General features: G+C 39.5%; 1 protein-coding gene and 1 long non-coding RNA gene across 5 annotated transcripts; one reads left to right on the forward strand and one right to left on the reverse strand.

Moving 5' to 3' along the window:
- Window positions 1–203: 203 nt before the first annotated feature.
- LOC145433639 (uncharacterized) lies at window positions 204–27277 on the forward strand. Of its 4 annotated transcripts, none has more exons than XM_080310794.1 (20): window positions 204–296; window positions 657–817; window positions 2508–2687; window positions 3612–3665; window positions 3725–3827; window positions 3889–4040; window positions 7141–7203; window positions 7262–7379; window positions 7440–7550; window positions 7615–7684; window positions 7750–7851; window positions 10219–10372; window positions 11213–11425; window positions 18557–19048; window positions 19187–19342; window positions 23443–23535; window positions 23599–23668; window positions 24991–25040; window positions 25107–25196; window positions 26995–27277. In XM_080310794.1, exons 2-20 carry the CDS (start codon window positions 751–753, stop codon window positions 27111–27113), a joined length of 2457 nt encoding a protein of 818 aa, XP_080166920.1. In that variant the 5' UTR covers window positions 204–296; window positions 657–750; the 3' UTR covers window positions 27114–27277. The 4 variants fall into 4 exon arrangements, with proteins under 4 accessions (XP_080166920.1, XP_080166921.1, XP_080166918.1 ...); XM_080310792.1 differs by having other exon boundaries at window positions 206–296; window positions 18557–19069; XM_080310793.1 differs by having other exon boundaries at window positions 272–296; window positions 10222–10372; window positions 18557–19069.
- On the reverse strand, window positions 11520–17447 carry LOC145433646 (uncharacterized). Its single transcript, XR_013913162.1, has 2 exons — window positions 17212–17447; window positions 11520–11780 (listed from the first exon to the last, which is right to left on the reverse strand). It is a non-coding gene; the product is annotated as an uncharacterized LOC145433646 (long non-coding RNA).
- Window positions 27278–27661: the final 384 nt, after the last annotated feature.

Below are 27661 nucleotides of genomic sequence, written 5' to 3' on the forward strand. Positions count from 1 at the left end.
ATATAACAAAACACAGCATCAATAATCACAAAACACGAATACCATTATTTGCTACACCTACCAGGCCTACTGATACTAAGGCTTTCGTAATAATATCAGTCTGAACATGTATCGAATGAGTAATGTTTCAATTTACTGCTGCTTCAGCGAAATCGTACATTGCCATTTAGGCTACATATTTCAATATGTTTATTGTTTATGGATACCCACAAATTTGGATGGTGCAACAAACAATGATGCAGATACTGAGCTATATAGAAAAGCTCAGTGGATATATAGATAACTCACCTACGCAGGTTAGTTGTCAATAGTGGATATAGCCAAAACAATTATTTGGATATAGCCCATAGGTTGGGTAGTGCCACTGCCAGTGATATATTTTTATCCGTGGAAACTGTTTTGCATCATTGGTACGGGGTCACGCATCACAGGATCGAGAGGCGTGAAATTGGCGCGAAGATTACACAACAAAACAACTGGTCGTCTCTGTTTGTTGTCGTTATACTACTTTTTGTATAGTATCGTATTTTCTGCTTTGGAAAGCATATCGATTCCAATGTATGTGTACATTCAATCAATTGAACACTTCGTTTGATTTACCTGTATTCAAATAACTTTGAAAGTGAAAATTACGGTACCTTTTCGTTAATTTTCAGTGTACAGGTATAGGACAACGATACGGTACCTACGTGACACCTATTGCCGTATTTTGCAGCGTAACTGACCTAGAATCATCGGTGATAAGCGATAATGCCTGGATTCAAACCAAAATTTGCAGCTCCCAAAATTGTATCACCAACCAATCAAGAGAAATCAGGTCAGTATGTGCCAATAGGTGAAACCGATTACGTGATATTACACAAATGAATTCCAATGTGTATACTGGTTCCTTTTCTGAAATTTATATTCGCCTTTAGTCGGTAGCCCTATTCTACTGTAGGCCATGGGTATACCTGTGCCTGTAACAGTCCGATATAAGTCTCTGATAGGTATGATGGAGTTCTACAGGAGAAGGCCTTACAACTAAATGGAGATATGGAGCTCCTCAGTGATACTTATTCTGTAGAAAGAGAATGATACTGGAACGCCTGGTGTTAGAAGAATAACTATAGATGACTTTTGCAAGATATTCAATAAATAAAGGCAGGAGTATTGCTGTCCCTGTGGTGATTTCTACCATTTGTAATACATTGAAGTGGTATGATCCTTACAATTGATGTGAAAGATGATCTGGAGAGCACGATTCTGTAGACCGGTTGTATGTTTTGAAAAAGTATTGCCACAAACTATACAATACAATATATCGTGTGGATGAAATATCGGGTGATATCAGCCTTCGGTACAGAAGTTAGCTAAATTTTCTAAGTAGACTAACTGATCTGGACAAAGTATACATGAAAGAAGTGTCATATGTTTCATCATGAACCACAAGAGAACGCATCGCTCTATCGAGTAAGGCAGTCTGCGACTGTGGAACAGTATTTTGCCGGCAATCAAACGGTTGTCAAGCCTGTCCACATTCAAGTCAAAGTACGAGCATATTCTACTATGTGACATTAGGGTGGTTCAAAAATAACCTTTTTTCCTGAATCTTGCAGGTTACTTGATTAAATCGTTAGGTTGCCTTAAAAAACGACGCACACCAAATTTGAATTCATTCCAACCAATATTCGCGGATTTCGTAGAGTTTGAAAATTTTGAATTTGCCTAGAAATGCAAAAAAAAAATTTTTCAAATTTTTCTGCCAACCCCATGAAATTGTTGCGCTGTCTTCGAAAAAGATGCAAAACAAATTTGACTTAATTCGAAGCCGTAGAAGTGGAGTTATTTCAGTTTTTCTTTGATAATTCTGGGATTATCCTTGATTGGTGGATCATCTCAGAATTATCATCAAAAAACTTGAATAACTCCGCTTCTGCAGCTTGGAATTGAGTCAAATTTGTTTTCCATCGTTTTTGAAGACAGCGCAACAATTTCATAAGGTTGGAAGGAAAATTTGAAAAAAAATTTTTTTTGCATTTTTAGGCAAATTCAAAATTTTCAAACTCTACGAAATCCGCGAATATTGGTTGGAATGAATTCAAATTTGGTGTGCGTCGTTTTTTAAGGCAACCTAACTATTTAATCAAGTAACCTGCAAGATTCAGGAAAAAAGGTTATTTTTGAACCACCCTAATGTGACATATTGACTTCACCTACTGACCGACTCATGCCGCTCCATTTTCACTGCTTATCCTTTGATGTTATTTTCTGTTGCTTTTCACTCATTGTGCCTCTGATAATTACATGTTCTGGACCAAGTTGGGTATCGGATTAAACGACTTTATTCCAAGTCGTTTTGACTCCTTCCTATATCTCTCCGTTGTGTCGCAATCCTGTGCTGTTTTGAAGCGATGAAATTACTAATAAACTGATGATGATGAAACGCTGTTCCATTTCGAGCAACTGAATTTGGAGTGTGTTCTGTCTGTTTACTACTGTGGAATGAAATTTTGATTCTTTTTCAGGTGATACCAAAACTGCGGTATGTGACACTAATAAAATAAAATCAGCCAAGAAGAAATCCACCGTTTCATTAACCGACTCTCAGTATGAGGACTTGTTTTCTACTGTTTCTAAAAGAGTACTGGAAAAAAATTTCTTAGATTTGGATGAACGTTTTGTCGGAAGCCAAGAAATGGAGGAAGGTAACGTTTTCGAAACTGATTGTAAATTAAGGCAGGGTTTACATTCATGGTATCTTCCATGCCAAGATTAATACTAGCATACAGACCTATTCATTCAATTAAATAATCTTGCACAAAGTAGCATAGTGCACAAAATATACAGCGATACGACCACAATGTGGACTGTGTGGTCATTCAGTCAGCTGCAGTCATGACGGTTTTGGTGCATAGATAAGGATCATGATATGACTGTATGTCAATAACAAGATCATAAAAGGAATAAGAAAAAAAAGTCCTACAGCATCGGATTCTTCGTGTCAATTGTTAAGGGCACCTCAACGGCTATACTGTGTTACCAACAAATTGAATCTCAAAATGTTTCATGGCTTTAATATAGAAAATACGAGGAAGCTACAAATTGCCATGTTCATGTATCAGTTCGATTGTCATTTCTGACAACTTCCTTACTTCTGTATCAATAGTATATGGATACAACACACGTGTCTGCTCGTTGTTCAAATCATAGATAAACATGATGGTGGAGAGGCCCCTAGTGTGGAACTATATTTTACCTGCTATCAGAGCATCCCGAAGTATAAATTCAAGCAGCTTTTAGTGGATTAATACTAGTATCTGTTTCCTGATCATGGGATCAATTTTTCTACTACCGTATTAGGCTAGATTCTCATCTGTATCTACTCTGTATACCTCTGCATTTAACCATTAACGATTTTAAAAAGGCTGGCCATTTGCTTGACTGGCTCCACCAAGTAGTTTCGAAACCTTCCCATCTTTTCATTGTATTGCAAGCTTGTGTTAGATCTGATGAAATCTTTGTTGAACTGAACTTAACTGGGGTGCTTTTGAAGAGGCTTGTCAAGTGAACGCCTAGACTTCATATATGGTAGTTAATTCTGCGATATATAGTTGCTTCTGTCACCGCAGACGTGGACAAATCAGAAGAACAGCCGAAGAAAAAGAAACATAATGGGAACAAAGGTCTGCTTGTTAATTTAATTGAATGCATGCGGTTATTGAAACAGTGCTCATTCTCAAAGAAAACACTGCTCCAGAAGTGGAAGGATCAGGCAATGAAAATCAAGAACGTGCCGATCCATCAGAAAGCTTTACGAAATTTGTGTTGAAAATTTCTCCTACTTTGTAAGCATCATCTGACGTAAGGCTTTTGTTTGCATTTGTTTATTTTTATGTTCTTTTCAAGGAACAAACAGGATAATGAAATCACACCTGTTGTCAGTCCTCACGAAGTAAGCAATGTCTTGATCAATAAGCCCAAGCCGAAATTGCAACCGATAAAAAGAAAGCCGGCATTCCAATCAAAGAGAAAAAGTCTGGAATACTCGGAAATATCAGGTAATAATATGTCATCATTAGGGCAATTTTTTTCTGCCCTTGGAAAACATAATTTTTACAAAATTTTGACCTCATGTGTGTAAATGAGTTTTTTTTTCATATAATGTTGTAATTGTACTATTTATCTTCATTTCTGGTTGGAACTGTCTGTCCTTACGAAGTAGTTTGACCTGAAAAGAAAAATTTTTTGGCTTAAAAATTGGCAAATTTTCATATGAAAAAACTTTATTTCAACGAAATATGGAGAGAAACTCCAGTAATTGCATCACGCGTTATGTTAGAAATTGACAATTTTTTTGCCTAACGCTACAATTTTAACTATTTGGACATGTCAAAGAAAATTGCCGTCCCTAGTCATTAGAAATGTGAAGGAATTCATGTATTTGCGTTGCAGTATGGTGCAGAACTGGTCCGGCCCCGTACTGATAAAATCAAATTTACTCTTAAGATCAGCACAAATTTATTTGGATCTAAATCAGCTACCAGTGCCAGACAAAGGCGTGATTTTATTTTACTGTATAAATAGGGATAGCAAGATGTGATTCGGGTTCAGTATTGACAGTTTGGGAAATAGCAGATGGTCCTAATAAGAGAGATCAGCCTATAACACCAGCAGTGATGTATCCAAGGGGGGTAGGGGGTCGGAACCCCTCCCATTTCAAAATCCTAAAAATTGATGTCAAATATTGCCTTTATTATTTGCTAATTTATCGGTTCAGCATAGTCATTTTTTTGAATGATAGAGCAAATATGGCTCTTTAATGTTATTTAGGGGGTCAAAGACCCCTTGGAAAATATTTGAATTATGCGCAGAATCAGTTGAACCGATAATAAAAAGTCGTTATATTTCACTAATTCCGTACGCATTCTGCGCTGTTATGCTACATTTCAGCTGTAGCAGTTGCTGACTTTGTCAACTTTCCTCCTTCGTTTTCTCTCTCGCCTTGCCAAAATGAGAGACACATTTCACAGAAATCTAATTTAATTGGTCAACACGATATCGATATGTAGCAATTGCAAAAACGAAGCTGTCGGCAATCAACATCACCCGCCTCACCGCTCGCCTTGAAATCCTAATTAAGGATTGCAGACGTGCTGATTGATCAGCAAGACACAGACAGGCACCACTGGCACCAGTACGACAATGCTATAATAAACCCACACTGTCTTCGTGACTATTTACATTTCAAATTACAAGCCTAGCAATCCATATTCCCGATTGTTAGGTGGCTTGCTGTTTTTGAAATACAGGCCCATGTTGGCGCTGAACTAGAGAATGGAGTAGGCCTAGTAGCCTAGTAAAGTTAACCCAATGATATCAGCTGACAATTTTCTCCGTTGCTCAAGTTATTATCCTGGTGTGTAGGCCTACTGTGTAGTAAATGACTGACGTGCGTGCGTGCTAGCAACTAAGGTCAGGTTATCTTCGCGCGTGCAACGCAGTCGATCGTGCGACTGATAAAGCCATCGAAAAGCATGCATTCGTGAACACTGCATGTGCACAGTTCTGTGTGGCGATCGCTCTCTTCTATGTGATGGTTAATTACACTTCTGATGTGTCAGTGAAAAATCAAGCCTTAAGAAAGAGTAGTACTGCGCACCACGAAGTCTCTCTGACGTCATAAAGACAAAATATGCTACACGCGGTGAAACCCCCACCCCCTTTGATCTCGGCTGGATACGCCATTGGGCACAAGCTACACATTTCTGCTGTCGCAGTATTCTGAATTGAAATGAGCAAGCACTACCATTCAATTTGTATTGCACAATTGATAGGAAGTAACTTCTGTGTTTTCCCTCGGTCATCAAATTCTCTCTTCGATGCAGTATGCTTTTATCACAGCATATAGATCACACAAAGCGGTTCATATTCATGGAAATGACATTTGTTTCATCTTCACAAGGCTATTCATCATGCTGTTCAGTCATCGAATGAAACATTATTTTTTGGTTAATTGCGCTTGATATTTTCTCCAGTTTCATCCATGGACCCGAAGGCCTAATTCTCTATCTAGAACCGTGGTTCCTAAACTTTTATGACTTGTGGCACACTAGAGAAATTAACAAAACACTTACGGCACACTTACAAGAAAGTTGCTTTTTGAAAATGAGAATTATATGGTTATGCATTGACCATGCATATTTACACGAACATTTATACGACTGAAACGAGGTTGCAACATGCCCGCATTTCGTTAACAATTCCGAGCAGTCTTGTGTACAGCTATCAATTACAATCAACAACAATAGTCACGTTCACATATTCCTGGAGATGCATATGGCAATAAAATTCTGATTGCTTTTGTACCTTTCATGGATTTGGGAGGAGACGGTTATAACTAGGGCAAGTTTTTGTTGCAGTTAAATCCGTGGAAAGTTGCATTTATTTTTCACAAAAGTTGCAGTAAAAAGTTGCATTTATTTTTTCACGAAAGTTGCACTAAAATACCACATTTTGGTCGGTTGACCAAAAAAAAAGGTCAACTTACCAGTTCCACTCCCAAAATACAATTTCCCATCCACATTCTCCATTGGTTGACTAAAAAAAAGGTCAACTTCCCTGCTCAGCTCCCGAAATACCCGTTAGAGCGTTACTTCAGTGCTGATTTACGGTATTTCAGTCGAATTTGGCCGTGTATTTCACCAAAATTCTCAAAAAACTGACATAATCAAGCGATCTGTTTACATATACTGTCAAAAATTTCCAGTAAAAAGTTGGTTGCATGAAAAATCGAATAAACTTTCATGAAGAATCAAAAAAGTTGCATGAAAAAAATGGACAAAAGTTGCACTTTAAGATTCCTTCAAACAGCTTAAAACAGCATTCTACATAACTTCAGAGTATTTAGGAAGCTGCTGGAAGCTGTAAAATAATGTTGCAAAAGTTGCAAAAACTTGCCCTAGTTCTAATCATCCATTTTTGTGGAAACATTGTTTTAATATTGCTTGATACATTTCTTCCTAATAGACAAACTAGTCATCTAAACTTGTGAACAGCAAATCCTCAGAAATAATATTGCAGTACACACAATTTGGGAATCACTGATCTATAACATACATACTAAAGTGCTTGGCTACAGTTGTTTGTATGTGTTTCCAGAAAATGATCGTTCAATTTCTCCAAGTAAATTTGAAACAAGCAACGGGGAAACATGCGAATCAGGTTGTTGAGCGGTTACTGTTGACCGGCTGATTTTTTACCGGTATCGTTTCTCATTCAGGCACATGGGTGCAATGCACGAGTTGCGAAAAATGGCGTCGTTTACCGCATTGTGACGATCCTGCGTTGTTACCTGACGTTTGGACGTGCTCGATGAACCCTGTCACAAAGTATTCAAAGTAGGTGTCAGTCGCGTCTGATGCGAGTAGAGTTATGCCGTAACAATATATCTCAAACAGATGCAATGCACCAGAGGAATCTTGGGAAGATGACGGCTCTGACACGGAATATATTTACACCCGCTTCAGCCTAGGATCAGTGGTATGGGCAAAAATGCCCGGTTATCCCTCGTCAGTGCACAGCTCTACATTAAATTCATAATAATGTTGACGTAATACTATCCTGTCTTTGCAGTTGGCCTGCGATGGTAGATTTGGATCCTGATAGCGACATATTTTGTGAAATGTCAAAAGCAGGACATGCGGTAATGCGAATGCTTGCTCGTTGGTACTATTTGTGCGAGATTTGAAAAGGCTCCCATTTGTTCAGACTCATTATCACGTGGTTTTCTTGGATGAAGAGGTCAGCAGGGCTTGGATCAGCGATCGCAATATTGAGGTTTTTCGCGGCGATGAGACTCCTGTTAAATTGGTATGTTTCGATTTCCGGTGCCCACTTGTTTGTGGCTAACTATTACCGATAGAATTGAGCTAAAATACCATGGTATTTGGCGGTGACATCAAATTTAGTAATCATACATCATTTTGTAAATAAAAATAGGCTATGAGGTATGGGGCCGGGGGTTGATGAGTTATGGGCTTCTGTCTGTATTGAATCAATGAATGCTACTCAGTATCCTAAAAACCTCAACTCTTGTCACAGTTACCAACAACTTAGACATACTGTTATCAAGCTGGTCTGGAAGTGGACAATTCATATATTTCAATTCCTGTATTGATCATAAGTCGTAACGAGTAACAAAACCGGATAACTGAAAATATGTAACATGAAAACCACTATCAAATTACGCTTCTTTCGCCCCCAACTACCCCATCAATTCCAAATGTCACAGGTCACAGCAGCTTTATCTCTTGTTAAAGTGGGAGCGACAAACCATAATACATCTTGGAGAATATGATGACATACTGTGCTAACAAACTTTTCTCCTCTTCATTAAAGACAGTATTGGCAAACGATTTTGAAATCTTTTTTGTGCGAGATTCATCTCCTGTTTTTTCCAGATACCAGTTTAATGTAGCTCTACCAATTTTGCACTGAGGTCATGCTTCTCTTTTTCATACCTCCCATGCTTTATCTTTTCGTACTGCCAAGCTCAGATTTGGTTCTGAAAACTGGCCTTTTTTGTGGGTTTCATGATTTACTTCCAAGTGATTGTATATGGGAGGGATAAGACCAACACCTGTATTTTAGTGATAAATATACCGTAATTTTCCAAGTATAGTACGCCCCCATGTATAATCCGCACCCTTAAAATGGCATGCAAATTCTGGGAAAAAGCCTGTACCCATGTATAGTATGCACCCTGCATTCACAGTGCATGAATAGCTGTGTTTTGCGATGTCACTGTCGAACAATCATGACATAACCATCGCTAATCATTATGCAATTAACGGCATTGTCTCTAAACGATAGTACAGAGCAGCCAAAGCCTGCGAGGCTGGCGACACGATAGTTCGGGCCAGCGACACGACGTCTTGCGCACGAGACGAGGCCTATTACAGATGCGATTGCAAATCATTATACAAGTAACGTTATTGCCTCTATACGATAGTAGATCGCAGCCAAAGCCTGCGAGGCCGGCGACGCGACATCTTGCACACGAGGTCATATGCGATTATATTTTGGGCACATGGCCTGTCGATGAATTAGCGAGAATTGCTGAACACGCGCACAGCAATCAGTGAATGGCCTAATTTGCAGGGGATTGCGTGTGCTGTGCAGGCAGACGACTCTCGTTAATTGTCGACACGCTTTTTGCTAATTGGTAGCGCATTACACTGATAAATACAAGTTACTGGCGACCAATGGCTGAAAGTGATGCGTGATTGGAAACAAACATGAAGATGTGATTTCAAGTTTTTTATCGAGGGAGATTTTTTTCAAGCGTGTTGCTCCCATGTATAATACGCAACCCCCCCCCCCCCGATTTGAGGGCAAAAAATTGTGAAAATTTTGCGGATTATACATGGAAAATTACGGTATTTAATAGAACCAATCAAATATTGATTTCAGGTACCGGTATATGCTAATGCTATGCTGTCCCATACCCCAGCCTATTGAGGTATGGACCGGCCCATACCCCAACCTGCTGAAAGGACCACACCTCATCTTGTTGATTCTCACCATAATTTCAAGATCCGAGAGATTGACAAAGCATTAAAACTATTCTCTATATATAGCATATTTCCATTTTCCATAGCATTCACACCATAAAGAAGTCTAATCCAAACATGCACAATGCACATACATAGACTCAAATCCAAATTCCATATTTTCAAATAAATTTACTATAGACCGCAAAAATTATATATGTCTAGCTGAGTCAAAAACTCTTGTTGGCCTCATGGCTGTGAGGAACATGGGTGAGTCTGGAGTCCTTTTCTTACAATCACAGAGCTTGACAAGCATATGTGATGTCACAGTCGCCTGATATGGCAGTGGTCCATACCTAAACAGTGGCCCATACCTCTACTCACTCTCCCCTACACTTGTGCTGTCAATCATCGATCTCGCGTCGATGCGCGAAATATCCGCCAACACGGGGGCCGGCGACCAGGAGAACAATGTAGCGATGGTTGATAAATTACTAAAGTTCCAGGAATTATTTTCTGTTCTGGACTCTGTTATGTAGTGACACAAATTTCAGAGAAGTCAGGGCTTTAGATATCCCATGCCTGCAACAGCCTGTTTTAGTAATAGCGTAGATCAAAATCTAGTCGAGTTAACAAGTTAACTGATGTCGAAGTTGAGTGATGAGGCCTGACTCGTGTTTCCAAGCAGCCTTGTGAGAACTTCTGCAAAAATGAATATGCCAAGGAGTTGCATTCCGCTAAAGCAAGAGCTTGTCAAGCCGTGAAGATGAAGGTGACGGAGAGGATAGAAACGTTCTGTTTTGTCAACAGATTTCGCGGATCATCTCATTGGTCGAGAGGTCAGTTGTCTGTTAAGAGGTGGCTGTGCCGCGTCATAGAGTGCACCAGTCATATATCGGAAGTTGGTGAATGAATTCAAGCGTCAGGTTTAGTAGCACAATTCTCACATGAGCCTAACAGAGGTGGTCAAAGTAGTCATCGTTGGTTCTCAAGTAGAAATAATGTAAATTTCTTCTCAAGTACAGGTAGAAACAAGAATTTCCAAGTTAATAAAAAAGTAAGTTTTCTCGCCATAGTTTTTCCCACAAAAACTGAAGTATATCATAACCACTTGGGTAAGTAGTGCAGATATGCAAAGCGACCTGAGTATTATGTGAAAGTAGAAGTACTTAGTACTGACCACCTCTGACCGAGCACCGGCGAATTTTGCCATGACAGTTTTATACTGGCTGTGCATTCCATAGTAATTCTATGTCTATGTCAGTGGTCGCAAGCCCAAAGTTTCCTTGGCCGGCAGAAAAAATGTGACCCATTCAGACCAGTGTGTGCCTTACGCAATTTTGGAGATTGAGTCACTTGAGTTTGCAGACTGCTCGTATTTCTCCTAAAATAATAATAACCAATCGCCGAAATGACTATATGACAGGGTTGTGACCATGTTGTCGAATTATCAGCAAACAGAGAGGATCGAATATGAAACCTCGAGAAGTTGAAACTAATTGATACAATGCAATACACTACACTACCCATCTACATATCCGTGAGACACAATTTAAACAAGCCCTATTTGTTGACAAGGAATATGAACGCACCAGCTATATTCTTTCGATATAAAATCATACGAAAGGGTTGGTTAAGGTGAGCAGTCTATAGAACAGACATACCTTGCTACCTTTTAGACCGTACTTCAAGAGAAAAAAGTCACAAAAGAAAACGGAGCAAGATGCTCACGTTATCGAAAGATAAGTCGCGCAAGACGGATCACGTTGCGAACGCAGCAAAAACTCGTATTACGGACGTTGCCAAGAAAGCCGATAACAAGGAGGCCGATGATCTTGCTTCTTTCGAAATTGAATTGCCCGCTGTTGTGGGGAAATCGAGTACGCCAAAAAGTAAGCGGACTACGATGTTGGTTACTTGGTACTATTCTTGCGAATGCTACGGAGCGCTTGGAGCACATAATGAATGAATGATTCAATTTCCAAGTTGTAGCGAAATCGATAATTCTGATCTAGTTTGCAAAAACCTGTGTAGCTATAATTCTAGTCTAATTTAGAACACAAAAAACATTTTCTAATCCGAGCCTGCTGGCACAGTAAGGACATTAGTCATTGTTTTTCTTTTGCATGGGCCACCATATTCACTCTTTAGCATTCTCTTTACTGTTGCTGTCTGTTCCGTTCAAGGCTTTTGAGGCTGCGAGTAAGAAGTAAATCACAGTTGGTAAAAGCTTGGAGGCAATCATGTCTGTATTGAATTATGCTACAGGGTTGGTGCGATGACATGCAAAATAAGGTCAGTCGCGACATGCAAAATAAGGTCAGTCACATGCAAAATAAGGTCAGTCGCGACATGCAAAATAAGGTCAGTCCGCGCATAAATCCAAATCTATACTTCAGTTACAAATTCAACTCTTTTTCTTATGAGAACGAAATTCAAAATATATTTCCTGTATAGTAGCCTACCTTCAACATTGACATTCCTTATCTATATCCTAAATCTTAAGATGTTTCAATCAAAAGATTATCATGATTATCTTGATTACGAAGTCAGTCCCATATAGAATATTATTATCAGTCCGCGCATAAATCCAAATCCATATTTCAATTACAAATCCAACTCTTTCTCTTATGAAAAATAAATTTAAAATATCTTTCCTATAAAGTAATTTCATGATTGACATTCCTCATCTATATCCTAAAGCTGAAGATGTTTCAACAAACAAACAAACAAGATGATTATTACGATCATGAGGGGATTAGTCGCATGTAGAATATTAACAGTCCGTGTATAAATCCAAATATTTACTTCAAATCCAACTTTTTTCTTGTGCCACTGACCTTAGTCTGCAATCTGCATGTGGTGACTGGCCGTATTTCGCATGCGACTGACCTTATTTTGCATGCGACTGACCTTATTCTGCATGTCGCGACTGACCTTATTTTGCATGTGACTGACCTTATTTTGCATGCGACTGACCTTATTCTGCATGTCGCGACTGACCTTATTTTGCATGCGACTGACCTTATTTTGCATGTGACTGACCTTATTCTGCATGTCGCGACTGACCTTATTTTGCATGCGACTGACCTTATTTTGCATGTGACTGACCTTATTCTGCATGTCGTGACTGACCTTATTTTGCATGCGACTGATCTCATTTTGCATGTGACTGACCTTATTCTGCATGTAGCGACTGACCTTATTTTGCACGTGACTGACCTTATTCTGTGTGTAGCGACTTATATTGCGATCTTATTATGCATATCACCAAGACATATAAGGTCAGGGACTGGTATATAATTTTCGTCATGTTTCACGCGGAATTTATATACATAGTCGCTCATATAACGGTTTCGTCACAGCAAATATAGCTCAGCAATGCGTTTTGAATTCAACGATCTACCACATTTTCAGTTGCCTTCATAATGGCGTGAAGCGTCACCCACACAATTTTAGTTTAAATTTAGCTCATCCGTATTGTTTAAATAGGACAATAAACGGAGTAATTACCATGAACTGGAGGCAAATTTTTTTAGTTATAACTGCAACTTAGCGTCCCCTTTAGAAGCTTTCATGGCCCCAGTTTAAATAACTGGTATCATAGAACCTTGTAGCAAAGTTATTTACAACATGATGCGGACGAGTCGTCAAGCTGTTTGAAATACATTTCTGCATGGGATGTAGTAACTAACATAAAACGAGCTCTCTGCACATTCCGCATATTTTCATCATTTTAAAACTGCGATACTATGAGAAGATAGGAAGGTGTCGAAACGACTTGGAGTGTTTTTTGAAATCAGGCACCCGCCGTAACCTAGGCGAAGTAGAGAAGAGGCATGCACACTAAATGAAAAGTAAAAGGAGATAGTATAGAAAAAATGGGGTGGCATGTGGCGGCAGGCGAGATCGATATGTTAGTTTGTGGTCCGGTAATCCTGAAGGCTGACTAATAGTAGGCCTATTCATCTAGAAGAAATTGGTTGTATTTCGACTTGAATGCGGACATGCTCGACGATTGTCGGACAGCCGGGAGATGCTGTTCCACCACTACAGGTCCGGCATACTTGATAGTGCAATGCGTTTTCTTGTATTCCGCCCTGATCATATGGTAGTTGTTCTTCGTTTACGCATACGTCAGTTTCCAGGTTTTGAAAAGCAATGAAAGCACATTTATAACTGCTTTTCAAAACTACTTACTTGAGTAGTTTTCAGAGTCGCCTAATTCTACTTAAGGATGTTTTTTGTCTGCTTTGAAAATAACTTCTACTCGTACTTAAAGAATGATTATACGTCGCTACTTCTACTTGAGTAGCCTTCTTGACTACATTGACCACCTCTTACGGTTCGCAGTTATCAGAGGTCACCACCTTCTAAATTGCAACATGCATCTTCGTAGCTAATGCAAAATTACTATGACATTACAAGTAGCTGCCATGTTCGAAAATATATTCTTAACGTAATTCGGAGCCTATTTCACGCAGTGCTGGTGACAATTTCACTGATGAAAGTGATGCGAATTCATCACAAAACAACTTTTCAAAATTGAAAAGTTAATTTGTTTTGCCTAAAAACTGTCCAAGTAGAAGTGGTCTAAAACAGTGGTTCTCAACCGCCGGTCCTCAGAGAATATTCAAATTTTATACCTTAATTTCAGGATGTAAGATCCAAGATGTTGAAGGCTTGTCAATTGACTAAATTAATAAAACATCAAATTTTGAGGTGATTCAGAACTTGGTGAGGTAATATTAAGCCAGGAAACATGTTCGATTTGACTTTCAGCTCAAGCCGTCTATATGGTGACGACATTCGAGCGACAAGTGCGAGCAGACTTGCTAAACCACTCAGTTTTACGATCACTCGTTTTCGATTCATTTATTTTGGGGATAACCCTGTGTCGCTGTTGTCAGTTGTTTTCGTGCGGCGCATTTTATTCGTAGTAAGTCTGTCGATAGTGGAAAATGAGAAAGGTAACACGACAAGGTGCTTGGTCCAACTCCAAAACACCTCTTTTCTCGATGATGTTGTCGAAGAGAATAATATTATTCAATTTGGCGTGGTCAGTTTATCCGCGGCTTTCGGCACGAAACGCTGTAATCGAATTTCGGCGGCAGCACGTTTATCTGGGCAAGGCAATTTTATCTAGTCTAAGCAGAGTTGATAGCGTAAAATTATATGGAGCCCATAATGAACATATTTGATTAGGAACTAAAACCACAAAATGTCACTCTAGGACAGGGGTGGGCAATTATTTTTCTCTGCGGGCCAAATGAGAAGCAGAAAATACGTTGGCGGGACGAGTCAAAATTTTAGCTATATTTTCAAGCGTATGAATTTTATTTCTAAATTGGAAGCAGTGAATGCCATTGTTCAGTGGATGTGTCGATATTAGGGAATGAGAATGTGACAGGTGCCAAAATAATATGTATTTGCCAGCATATGTGGAAACAATGGTAAACATGGTACATTTTGAACTGTCTTTTTAAACCCCTATCCGCGATTTTCGACAGACATTAAAATGCTTTTGGGATACTAATAAAGGTTGTTAGCCGCCTTCCGAGCAGTGAGCGAAGCTTGCAATTCTTCTAAATTCACCCTCCCTTGACCGAGTGAATGTCTTCGTGTTTATGCCATAAGACCAGGGTAGTAACCAAGTCACAATGGTTCCGAGTCACAAGTCAATCTCACTTTTATAGTTTTGACTCGAGACAAGTCGAGTCATTTTCAATTCATCACTGAGTCGAGTGTCGATTCCGAGTCATGGTGTTTGACTCAAGTCCGATTCTAAGTCATTGTGTTTACTGTTCAGTTCCGATTCAATGTCATGTGAAATCCACTTTTTACAACTCTGCTCGGTGATATCGAATGCTTTTCATTCATAATATTCTAATTTTCCTCGCTTTTAGCAGTTTCTGGTAGCGTTTCTCAAGTATCAGTAGGCTACTGAGAGACGAAATAATAATTGCATGATGACTATTATACAGCGATAACGTAATAATGAATGACTTTTTGATTTTTCAAGTGGGATATGATCTCTTTTGACATTAATCGAATGCCAGTAAGAGTGCAATTGCATGATCCAGTGTAAAAATTCAAAATTGGGATCTCCGTGTCATGCCAAGGCCCGAAAACGGTCCTGTGCGACTTACAAATCGCTACCCCGACCTTTAAACTCGTTTGCAATGAGAGAAACGAGTTTTAATTAGTTATTCATTTATAATATGTGTTATAGTTTATACTGAGATCGTCATCGTATGTTTTCATTTTTATATCATTTGATATAAATTTCGAGCCTAATAAATTTATTTTCATCCGCTCAAGACACACAATGCAGTATGCAATACACATGGCACACCCGATATAATGAACGGATAGAAGATTGCTGAAACATTATGCCCTGGCCTAATGCCTGATTTAATAATGTTCGCTAAACATCTTTAGACGCTTCTCCTATCTCTCTTTATTCACTTTATATTTTGTATTACTTTGTATTCGTCATTCACCTGGTCTTTTTTGAAAAGAAGCTGTATAATGTATATCAACACTGACGTATCATCGTGTATGCGACGAAGAGGCCGGGCATCAATATACATTATACAATGCCCATCCGGCCAAAGATGACAGCAGTCTCAAACCACCTCTTTCAACTTCCAATCCATACACAAGAAGCAAAAAATTCATATTTTCTGGCGCCGGCGGTAATGACATAATGACCTGACGATTTACATCCTGAATCAAGCATTTTTTCGTAACGGCTGGAAGAGCCCACCGCTGTAACATTGCTCCCGGCCTTCCCCTATATTTGGATATGAAACTTAAATCATTATGTAGGCATGCAGTTTGCAGACAAGCAAAATAGGATTTGGACTTTAAAATGGCCAAAGGAAACAAATTGAACATTTCAATTTTCACGAAAACATATACCTGTATTTTCATTCGAATTTTGCAATTTCAATGTTGAAAGTAGTGTAGGTAGCAAAATAGGCTATATATATGGATTTCAAGTAGAAAAAAGGACAGTCAAGACATACAGAATAAGGTCAGTCACATGCAAAATATGGACAGTCGCATGCGAAACACGGTCAGTCGCCACATGCAGAGTGCAGACTAAGGTCAGTGGCATAAGAAAAAAAGTTGGATTTGAAGTGAATATTTGGATTTATACGCGTACTGTTTATATTCTACATCTCTCTCTCCCCGTAATCGTAATAATCGTCTGATTATATTTTGTTGAAACATCTTCAGATTTAGGATATAGATGAGGAATGTCAATCATGAAATTACTATGTAGGAAAGATATTTTAAATTTATTTTTCATAAGAGAAAGAGTTGGATTTGTAATTGAAATATGGATTTGGATTTATGCGCGGACTGATAATAATATTCTACATGCGACTGACTTCATAATCAAGATAATCATGATTATCTTTTGATTGAAACATCTTAGGATTTAGGATATAGATAAGGAATTTCAATGTTGAAAGTAGGCTACTATACAGGAAAGATATTTTGATTTTTTTTTCATAAGAAAAAGAATTGTATTTGTAATTGAAGTATAGATTTGGATCTATGTGTGGACTGACCTTATTTTGCATGTCACGACTGACCTTATTTTGCATGTGACTGACCTTATTTTGCATGTCGCAACTGACCTTATTTTGCATGTCATCGCACCAACCCTCCTCGAATTATGTAGCAGTCATGCCCCGGTTTCGCATCTTTTGAGAGTTTATGGTGGTGTCACATCAAAATTATGCATCTCTCCCCTGCCCTGCTCGAACGCACAGGGGGAGGGCTGAGTTTGAACTTCATCTAATAAATTTGAGATTTGAAACCAGGCCCGCCAAGAATTTGCACACTAAAGCAAGTCAAGTGAAGGTTCAGAATTATGGAGTCACCGAGCCTATTTACATGGGCGTTCCGACCCTCTCAATTTTGAAAAAGAGCGTTCCGCGGAGTCGCTTAGAGACGACTTGAGCCGTACCGGTACTTGATAACGAATCCAGACTACCGCTATCTACAAACACATTTCATGTTCAGATTTCATAAAACCGGCACGTATTTCAACTGAGTGAAAATGGAAGCTTTATCAGTACATAATACTCCTTTTCTACTATGCACGGTGTCTTATTTGTTCAGCCTCACCACTTATGAAGCGAGTATAACCAACAATATAACTTGCACAACTCACTATCAGAAATAATATATACAAGGCGTAATTGGCCATTCTAGAACTGCGTGAAAGTATTTCTGGTCATTTCAACTGCCGTAGCATATTCTCGAACTGAATCCCAAAGTGCCGTGTATCACTCGAGGTGCGATAAACGTGACCATGTAAACTCGATTGGTGTTACAGCACTTCGCCAAGCCGTCTCATGACATCACTCCAAGATGACTGACCATGTAGGCCTCAATGGTCTTACTGATCAAAATTTGAAAAATATCCAATTTACTTCCTCAATTGAATCTCTTGGAGGTACAGAACTTCAGTACACAATTGAATAGTATATTCATATTCAAATGAACTCGAATATTTTCGGCTGACACTCGTCAGGGGTCGTCGTCAGCAACTGGTAGAGAATTCAAAAGAACATCGTATCACAAAATATGACGTCACTAGCATACGGATACGTATAGTACATTGAACGCTCTCGTATTCTAAATTTCATGCTGGTGATGTCATATTTTCCGACACGATTCTTGATAGCCTATACGATGTTGTTTCGAATTCTCTATCAGTTTCTGACGATTACCCCTGGTGAGTGTCACCCGAAAATTTTCGGGCTCATTTCAATATTCAATTGAATTGCTCGTTTTAATGTTTTAATGCGCACTCCCTAATGGCCCAATAAAGTATGATGCATTTCCAATGTCGAACATTGGGTTGCTTGAAGACAGGTACATGAAAAAAGGTTCGTTTTAAAAAGGTTCGCAGACCAAAAACGCTACTCACCCCTGCGCTGGTCCACTCGCTCACAAATTTTCTGCTATCTTTTACTTATTGAGCACTTTTCATGTTCCAGAATCTGCACCAGAGATGGAGTCATTGCTCGAAAAGGCTATGTCTGATCAAGTAAATGTAGAATCTGCAATGGAGATCAAGTCATTGCCTGAAAATAAAAGGTCCAGTCAGGAAAATGCAGAACCTGCACCAAAGATGGAGACATTGCCTGAAAATCACAAGTCCAGTCAGGAAAATGTAAAGTCTGCATCAGATATGGAATCATTGCCTGAAAACGAAATGTTGGGCCAGGAAAACGTAGAATCTACGTCAGATATGGAATCATTGCCTGAAGACTACAAGTCATGTCACGAAAACGTAGAATCTGCACCAGAGATGGAGTCACTGCCTGAAAATAACAAGTCCAGTCGGGAAAATGTAGAATCTGCGCCAGATAAGGAATCATTGCCTGAAAATGGAAAGTCCGGTCTGGAAAATGTCTTTTCGATACAGAATAAGGTTTTGGAAAGTGACGCACGAAGCCTAGAAGAAAGGACTGAAAGCGAACATGCCAGTATGATCTCAGTGTTAGACGGTTAGCTTCTAACAATATCTTCACTCATTAGAGTGGCAATTGAACTTCACGGCTTCGCTACCCCACTCATGCGCAAATGTCCTATATTTTACTCAGGAAATATTGTTCATCTTACAGATCCAGTACCAGAGAAGGATTCGTTGCCTACCAATAGTACCTTGGACTGGGAAAATGCTGCTGAGACGGCACCAAATACAGCCGTTAATAGTAAACTCGTGGATTCAAAGGACGCGAATGAGTGCAAAGATGCTAGTATGGTATCGGTATCTGATGGTGAGCTTGTTTCAATTTACTATACTAGTGTGCCGCAGACATGGGGTAATCGCGATTAGTAATCGTAATCGATTACGACGATTACAGCATTTTGAAGTAATCGTAATCGCAATCGATTACATTCGAAAAAAAACCGAAGTAATCGTAATCGTAATCGACTACTTCCCATATCTAATCGATTTTTTTTTATGAAAGAACGATTACTTTTTGTTTGTACAAGGACTATGACACAGTGTTGGGATGACTCGAGTCATGACTTGACTCGAGTCAACTTTTTCGCATGACTTGACTTGACTCGAGTCACTTTGCAAAAATGACTTGACTTGACTTGACTCGGCGCTTCAGAAATGAGGATTGACTCGTGACTCGGAGCAAAATTTACGAGTCAATTTCAAGTCATCTAGTAAACGGTGTCAATTAAATCGCTGCATATCTTCGATGTTCGAATTGTTCGCGATACGCCGGTGTGACTTGTGAGAGCAAGCAGTCATTCACAGATTGTACTTTTCACTGTTCCTCGATTGTTACATCACAAATATGTTGACCGAAAACGAAATGATCGCAGCTTACGTTCGTTTATGTACTAGCTGTAGAATAATCTAATAACTACGTATCTCTATTTGTTGGATGGCTCAGTGCTTACATCGCGTAGTGCCCAGCTTAGCCAACCCCCTAGTATGATTTGAATCGAACGAATATAGTTTATGCGTTTATAATCTCACGGATGTGTTGATGGGTAGTGTATTGTACCATATCAATTTGTTTCAACTTCTCGGCGCTTCGTATTAGATCCTCCATTTTAGCAGATCTTAGAATTCGTGAGTGATACAACGCCTTTTTGCACGTATATTTAACTTGATACTCGTTATTTGATTCAAGCGATATCACTAACCAATCTGTCATTCACACAGCTAGCAAAATGCAATGACTTTGAATCATCGCTCATACTTCGATAATTAAATTTGACTTGAATTGTGACTTGACTCGTGACTTGACTTGACTTGACTCGACTTGACTCGAGTCACCTCCAAAAAACGAGTGACTTGACTTGACTCGAGTCACCTTCGAAAATCGATTGACTTGACTTGACTCGAGTCAAAATGTACAATGACTCGAGATGACTCGTGACTCGAAGGTAGTGACTTGATCCCAACACTGCTATGACATAAACTGAGTATTCGTGAACAAGAATGAGATAATATACCACGTTAGCGATAGCACAAACGTCTGTTTTCACACGCCACTGACTCATTATTACATCAGAAGTATTAGCTCCGCTCGTCATTGCGTAAGAAGTATCCGAACATAGTAAACAGACATGCGATGGACATTGTAGTGTGATTGTAACACCTCCCGTGGTGTATATCAGGTTATCAATACACTACAGAAGCCGCTACCTCGCAGCAGGATATTGATCACCACTCTGCCTATAGTTTCAAATAGTAACTTATGTATTGATGTTTGGTTGTGCTTAGTTAAACGCAGTTTACCATTGCTGCTTGGCGAGCAGGAGGCCTACGTACGAAGGTGCACCTGACGAAGATTCGGAATTTTGTACTCGTCGAATAAAACATTGCAGTTTCCACAACGAAGCATTACAAATAAACAGCTGCTGATATATATCATAACCGAGCTGTGCTTAGCCGTTTCTCGTAACAGCTCGCTGTATAGGTATTAAGTTGAAGGCAGAATTTTTATGTTAACTATATCTTATTCTCATATAACTATACTTGAAACGGGCGTCAATCGTTATTTCACAGTTCGTTACTTAGCATCTGGACCTGCCGCCATAACCATCCGCTTATATAGCCTGACATGTTAGCGTGGGTTGTAGCTAGAAAGAGCAATTCAGCCGAAACAGCAATTCCCGTGTCCAAACGTTGGTCAATTTTCAAAACTGAATTTCGTCAATAATATTGGTAATTGCATTATATTACTATTCATTTATAACCTCTCTGAGCCCCGAGTGTCAGATTTACCTGGGGCACGTAATTCATATTCATAGCATCTGGTATGTTGTTATAATTACTGTATGTTGTTAATTCGCGACATCCAGTCCGTTGTATAATCAAAAGATATTGTACTCGCCGAAACGTAGCAGACTAAAAGAATATATTTTGTGAGACGCACACACAAATTGTCATGGCTTTATTCCTTTGTGGATGCGCCGGGTGACATTTGCATTGTGGGCCCAGATTGGAAGGACAGGGGTTATTAGTCACGCCCACCCAGCGCGGCTATTGACAATGGACGAATACCCTAAGTTTCGGCCAAGGTATTTCTTTGGTATCACATCTCGTGGAGTTGCGTGTTGGCCGAAACTGCATATGTCTTTTGGTGTGTTGTGGGATCGTGGCGCGATAATGAACGGCTCCGAAATACCTGTTCCCATAAAATAGCCTATGTATGTTTTTCCTTGAGGGGCGGAGGTATACATTTCCAACCCAGCTATCTACTGGAGCAGGGGTCACCAACTGTTTTGAAACAAAAAGCTACTTCTTGTGTAGTGTGTACTGATTATTGCGACGACCGACGGGTTATCACGTACTCCCGTCGTTTATCCGTGTTCAATTGGATTTCTTCACCTAGAGTAAGACAATCACAGCACTGGGCGGGGTTTCCGCCCCTTACCAAGAACAAAAAACGCCCACTCGCAGGGACTCACACCAGCTCCTCCAAGCGTTGCTGCAGTGCGCGCAGAAGCGCCAATCTCCGCGTCGAGATTAGGGAATATTAACTAATATAAACTAATATTAACTAATATATTAACTAACTCTACGTGGGCGAACACAAGCAAGGGTCCGAGCGACTGCGTTCGTATGTTCCTTGGGGTCGGCCGACCCATGTTCAACTGCTGCTCATATGAAACCAGCTTCAACTTTCAAATCTCTCATTTGGATATTTGCTACAGCGCAGTGGTGGCAACGGGGGGGGGGGGGGTGTGTGTGTGGGCGAGACTTACCTGGGGCCCCACTATAAGTATCTATCCCCTTATTATCTATCTATCAGGGTTTGGCCAGGTGCTGGATTCGACCATGTCTATTTTTTCATGTGTGCAAGGATAGACTACATTGAAACTAAGTAATTCTACCTCATGCAGAGACGTGATGATTATCGGGATACGGGACTTTTCTAACAAATGCAGAGATTTGATGATGATTGACACATCTGTACGGAATCCTATTCTTGCTTTACACGGATTCCCATGCTTATTCGTTATTATCCTCAAAGAAAGTGCTTATTCCAAATAGAGGAGCCCTTCGAGCAGGAGTGCCCCCCGGCGACCACCCACCTCACCCACCCCAAAAGCCACCACTACTAAAGCGACCGCGGGCGACTCATTTGGTCCGCGTTGGTGACCCCTGTACTATAGACATTTGAATCGCAAAGCTCGAAGAACATTTTCAAGAATTAATTAAATTCTCGAAAATACTCTATAATTTATGTTGGTTTACGAAATACTTTTGAGTCTCCTTCAAGCACGCTCCCCATCCTATTAAGGAATTTGGGGTGCGGCAGGTAAAGACCTGGCAATAATGCAAATCGTTGGATGCGATAAATCATCCACTATAAAGTTGGGCAATTGGTATATTATGACGTATTAAGCAAATGACGCATGATGTATGAAGAAAGTTGATATCTCATTAAGCCTTTTCATCGCAATCCTTGTATTGTCTTCCAATATATCATTTAAGATTATAGTCCTAAGAAAAACAAATGTAATCGTGAGTAATCGTGATTACTTTTCCAATGTAATCGTAATCGTAATCGACTACTTCCTGATTTTGCTGTAATCGTAATCGTAATCGCGTGATTCCGAAGTAATCGTAATCGCAATCGATTACATTCATAAAGTAATCACCCCATGTCTGGTGTGCCGTCCGCGTACTACAAGGCGTAAGTCATTAATGTGATACTTACGATCACTTGGACTAAGCGCTATTCATTGACATACTTGGGCATTTATCTATCTATGGTTATATGTAGTACAGTGAAGCGTTGTCAACTGTGAAATTGTAATGCGTGAGCTCTAAATTATCGTGGTATAATGTTACTGTCCGAGATCATTAGGAATGTTATTTTGTCGCAAATTTCTAAAGTGTCGTTCGGAAAAGAATATGAGGACGTCTTGAAGATGGGATTGAGAGCCGACGACTTTGACACCAGTCTGAATTTACCTTTGATCTCGCCGAGTATGTATTTGTGCGATCTGCTGTAGCGATCACGAATTTGCCAGTCCACATTTATTTCTGCAGGTAAAAGGACGAGTGAATTCTTTGCGGAATCGGAGGCCGGATTGGTGTCGACAAAACCCGATTGCGAAAGGTGAAATTTGTACTTAGCTAGTTTTATCTTTTGTATGTTATTGCCAAAATGCAAGCTGTCGCGGTGCGAATGTGTTTATGCCGTTATACTCATTTAGCGTTCGTCTCCTTACTTTCTTTGACGAGAATTTTCCATCGATGAAGTAGTGGGAATAGTTCAGGGTAATTGCTAGCAAAAGTCGTCAAAGCAGTCATCGTCGCTACTCAAAAGTAGGAGGAGCAAAGCCGTAAATTTCTACTCGATTTCACTTAGAATGAGCAATTTCAAAGGCACATCAAAACTACTAGAAGTAACAGTAAAAGTGAATATCTTGAAGCACTCAAGTAAATAGTTTCAAAAGGTACATTTTGGTATAGTTGATCAGGATGATCACTTTTGAAATAACAGCATGCGTCTTCTCGACCGACGAAAAATGACCAATGGCACTACAAATGGGTGCAATTTCCGTTTACCGCGATACGGCGGCACTTTAACGAAGTCATCATGAGAATTTCACTTATAAGATTGATGCAAGCACTCAGGCGCGTAGCCAGCCGAAAAGTAAGGGGGGTTTCGATTTTTTTTTATTTGCTAATATTGCATCATCATTTGGGTTATGTGCATGCGTAAATCACGATAAGCTTGCCAACGAGTCCGGAAGTACTGTCAATTAGCGAGTTCCTAATGAACAATTGAATATGCGCGCTCATCAACTCGGATTATGTAGCCTCAGCGATGATTTGCGCAAGTCAAAAACTCTAAATTTAATTACAATACAAGTCAACGTAATATTAGTAACTTCATTTAATGCTGTATTTTGATACAAGATATTTGTATGTGGTGTTATTGAAGTTTCTGCAAGGCGAAGTCCAGTTGCATACCACTAACTTGAGCATGATTATTCGGTATCTTTTGTAGAAACGCAACTTTTCTGTTTGTTATAGCCTCTGTTATATTGCCAAGTGACACTTAATTACACTGTCGGAAAGTTTGTTTAAAAGTCTCCTTAGCTTTCACATATCACTTGCCCTAAACAGATGCTCTTTACGACACTATGCAGAGAAATACATCCCAAACTTCTAAATAAATTTAAAATGTGATGTTTTATTTCTCTAATTAGTCGACAAGCATCCGACTTCTTGCATTTGGAATTGAGATATAGAGCTCTAATATATATATAAATATTATTATAAAGTTCTAAGGACCACTGGTCTTAAACATAACATCTTGAGTACTCACAAAAAAGTACTTCATAACTGACCACCTCAGATTTTGATAAGAACGCAAGTCATAGTGATACTGACAGACCCTGCCAGTTATGAGTAACCGATATTTTATTGCAGTCAAATGTCGCCTGAAAATCCACAACAATGCCGACCAAAACTTTACGAAGGTTAGAATGAGAATTTGGATTAGCTGGCTGGCTTCATGCGCTCCGTTAATCTTTGATTTTTCACAGACCAACGTCATATTGGACAGGGTGATGGAGTTTCGGTTCACTTGCTAGCGGACAAAGAAATCCCTTGGCTGTCACGGAAAGACGCAGCGGGTTGGTTTAGTGCAGTAATTGTTGAAGATATCGAATAAGCAAAACATCAATGTTTGTCATGTGTTAGTGTTTTAATTATTTACGTACCGGCAGGGTTGTAATGACTCGAGTCAATCTGTGTATTGAGTCGACTCGAGTCAGTCTGTGTATCGACTCAACTCGGGTCATTGCGCATGACTCGAACCAAGTCATAGGACTCTAGACTCAGACGGCGAAGACCGACATTTCATTGTAATTTCGAATAGTAAAGTAACCACACTATCGGCATTTCGTCTATTGGTTGGTACAGGTACTTAAAAATACGACCAGAAACTGCTAAAAGTGAGGAAAATTGGTATATTTTAAATGCGTACCATTCGATGTCGCCAAACAGAGTTATAAAAAGTGGTTTTAACAAGACTTTAACTGGAGACTGGGCAGTAGGGCTGTTCAAAAATAACTTTTTTTCCCGATTCAAGCCGGTCACCTCTTAAATCGTCAGGTTGCAGTAGAAAACCTTGCTCACCAAATTTCACTCGATTCCAACCAATAAAGGCCTCCGCAGATCCAATTAAAATTTTTAATTTATTATGGAAAATTGGAAAAAAAAAATTTCCAAATTTTTCTGCCAACCCCATGAAATTGTTGAGCTGTCTTCAAAGACGTTGCAAAACAAATTTGAGTCAATTCCGACTAGTAGAAGCGGAGTTTTGTAAGTTTTTCGATGATAATCCTCAGATTATCCTTGATCGGTGGATAATCCGCGATTTATCAACGAAAAACTCACATAACTCCGCTTCTACTGGTCGGAATTTTATCAAATTTGTTTTGCAACGTCTTTGAAGACAGCTCAACAATTTCATGGGGTTGGCAGAAAAATTTGGAAAAATTTTTTTTTTTAATTTTTCATAATAAATTAAAAATTTTAATTGGATCTGCCGAGTCCTATACTTGTCAGAATCGAACCTAATTTGGTGTGCAGCGTTTTTTAGGGTAACCTGACAATTTAATCAGTGAATGGCTGGAATCCGAAAAAAAAAGTTATTTTTGAACAGCCCAACTGGGCAGTCAACGAAATGACTCGGACTCGACCCTCTGCTCGCTGACTTGGACTCGGACTTGACTCGGTGGTGAATTGAAAAAGACTCGACTTGACTCGAGTCAAATCTAGAAATGTGAGATTGACTTGTGACTTGGTTACAACTCTGGATACCGGTGTCATAGTTTTAAATGTGCATCTCTAATGACACGCATTCATAAAATACTAATTTTTCTCACTTTTAAAAGTTTCTGGTCTAATTTTTAAGTACCAGTACCAATAGCGTGGTAACTTTACTATTCTTCGAAATTACAATAAATTGTCGGTCTTGGCCGTCCTAGCCTCGAGTCAATACGCAGATTGACACAAGTCGAGTCATTGCAACCCTGCCAAAGTGCGTATCTATTCCATGATTCCTGCTAGCCGAGACACCAACCAATGTGTTATTTATTGACATTTCGCTGTCGGAGAAGTGCTTCAATTGTTAAATGAGTAAGTCAGCTCATTTTTGTTTTCACGGTGCTTGAGAAGGTCAGAGTACCCAACTAGTCATCATTCTCAACTGGGAACTACTGGAAAAGCATTGTATGCCGTGTTCAACAGAAGAGACGTGGTTGTTGTAGTACTCACTTGAGCTATTCGAATATGAGTAGTAGTAGTAGTAGTGGTGCTTTCCTGCGGCATGTCAAAGTTCCTAAGGCGGCAGTTTATTTTTGTGGCCTTTTGGAAATTTGAAGGCACACCCTCCGCTACTCGCATCATTGCAATGTCATCGTACAGGTCTGTCGGCCATGAGCTTGTTCGACTCGGCTACCGCGGAGGAAGTTGACGCACGGGACGAGATTGAGACCTGGGAGGAGTTTGAAAGCATGTCGATGGACATTCCCGATTGCCTGTAAAACGGTGACCTATCGTTTTTTCGCGTTGAAAACAATTTGCGATTGAAATTGATGAATTTTTTGTTGTGCGTTTTTTTTTCTCATGCACTCGTTCTCGATAGAAGCAGATTTATTTTATCTAGTTTTTGAATTTCTCTAATAAAGGTTTTTATCTGTGGACAGTAGCGGGTGTTGATCGGTAGTACTATTGTGGAACATCGATTTGTTAATTGCCGGTATCTGTTATCCTGGCTGTTTTGTGTATTACTTATTTTGGAGCCTTCGCACAGTCTTAACCAGAGGTGGTCAGTAACGAAGTACTTCTACTTTGTCGAAGTACGTGAGTAGTTTTCCTCTACTTCTGGTACTTACTCAAGTAGATCTGATTTTCGCTACTTTTTCTTCGTAATATTTTGTGATCTACTTACTTACATTTCGCTGTTTTCAGTTTGTCAAGTAGAAGTAGTTTAATCCTCCAACGGGAAGATAGGCTGATGATTTTCAGGGCTGTTTTCACGGAGCATCAATATTTAATTTTCATAAAATTTGAGTAAAACCCAGAATTTTCG

The sequence above is a fragment of the Botryllus schlosseri genome, chromosome 2 (genome assembly GCF_051294905.1).
Source record: "Botryllus schlosseri isolate E-star chromosome 2, Bs_hap1, whole genome shotgun sequence".
NCBI lineage: Eukaryota > Metazoa > Chordata > Ascidiacea > Stolidobranchia > Styelidae > Botryllus > Botryllus schlosseri.

What these genes read in the sequence shown, in the direction of transcription:
- LOC145433639 (XM_080310792.1), top strand. Translation starts at nt 751, where the DNA reads ATGCCTGGATTCAAACCAAAATTTGCAGCTCCCAAAATTGTATCACCA. An exon ending in AAGCCAAGAAATGGAGGAAG is followed by an intron (nt 2,688 to 3,611) that starts GTAACGTTTTCG and finishes CTGTCACCGCAG; the next exon opens with ACGTGGACAAATCAGAAGAA. An exon ending in AAAATGCCCGGTTATCCCTC is followed by an intron (nt 7,551 to 7,614) that starts GTCAGTGCACAG and finishes CTGTCTTTGCAG; the next exon opens with TTGGCCTGCGATGGTAGATT.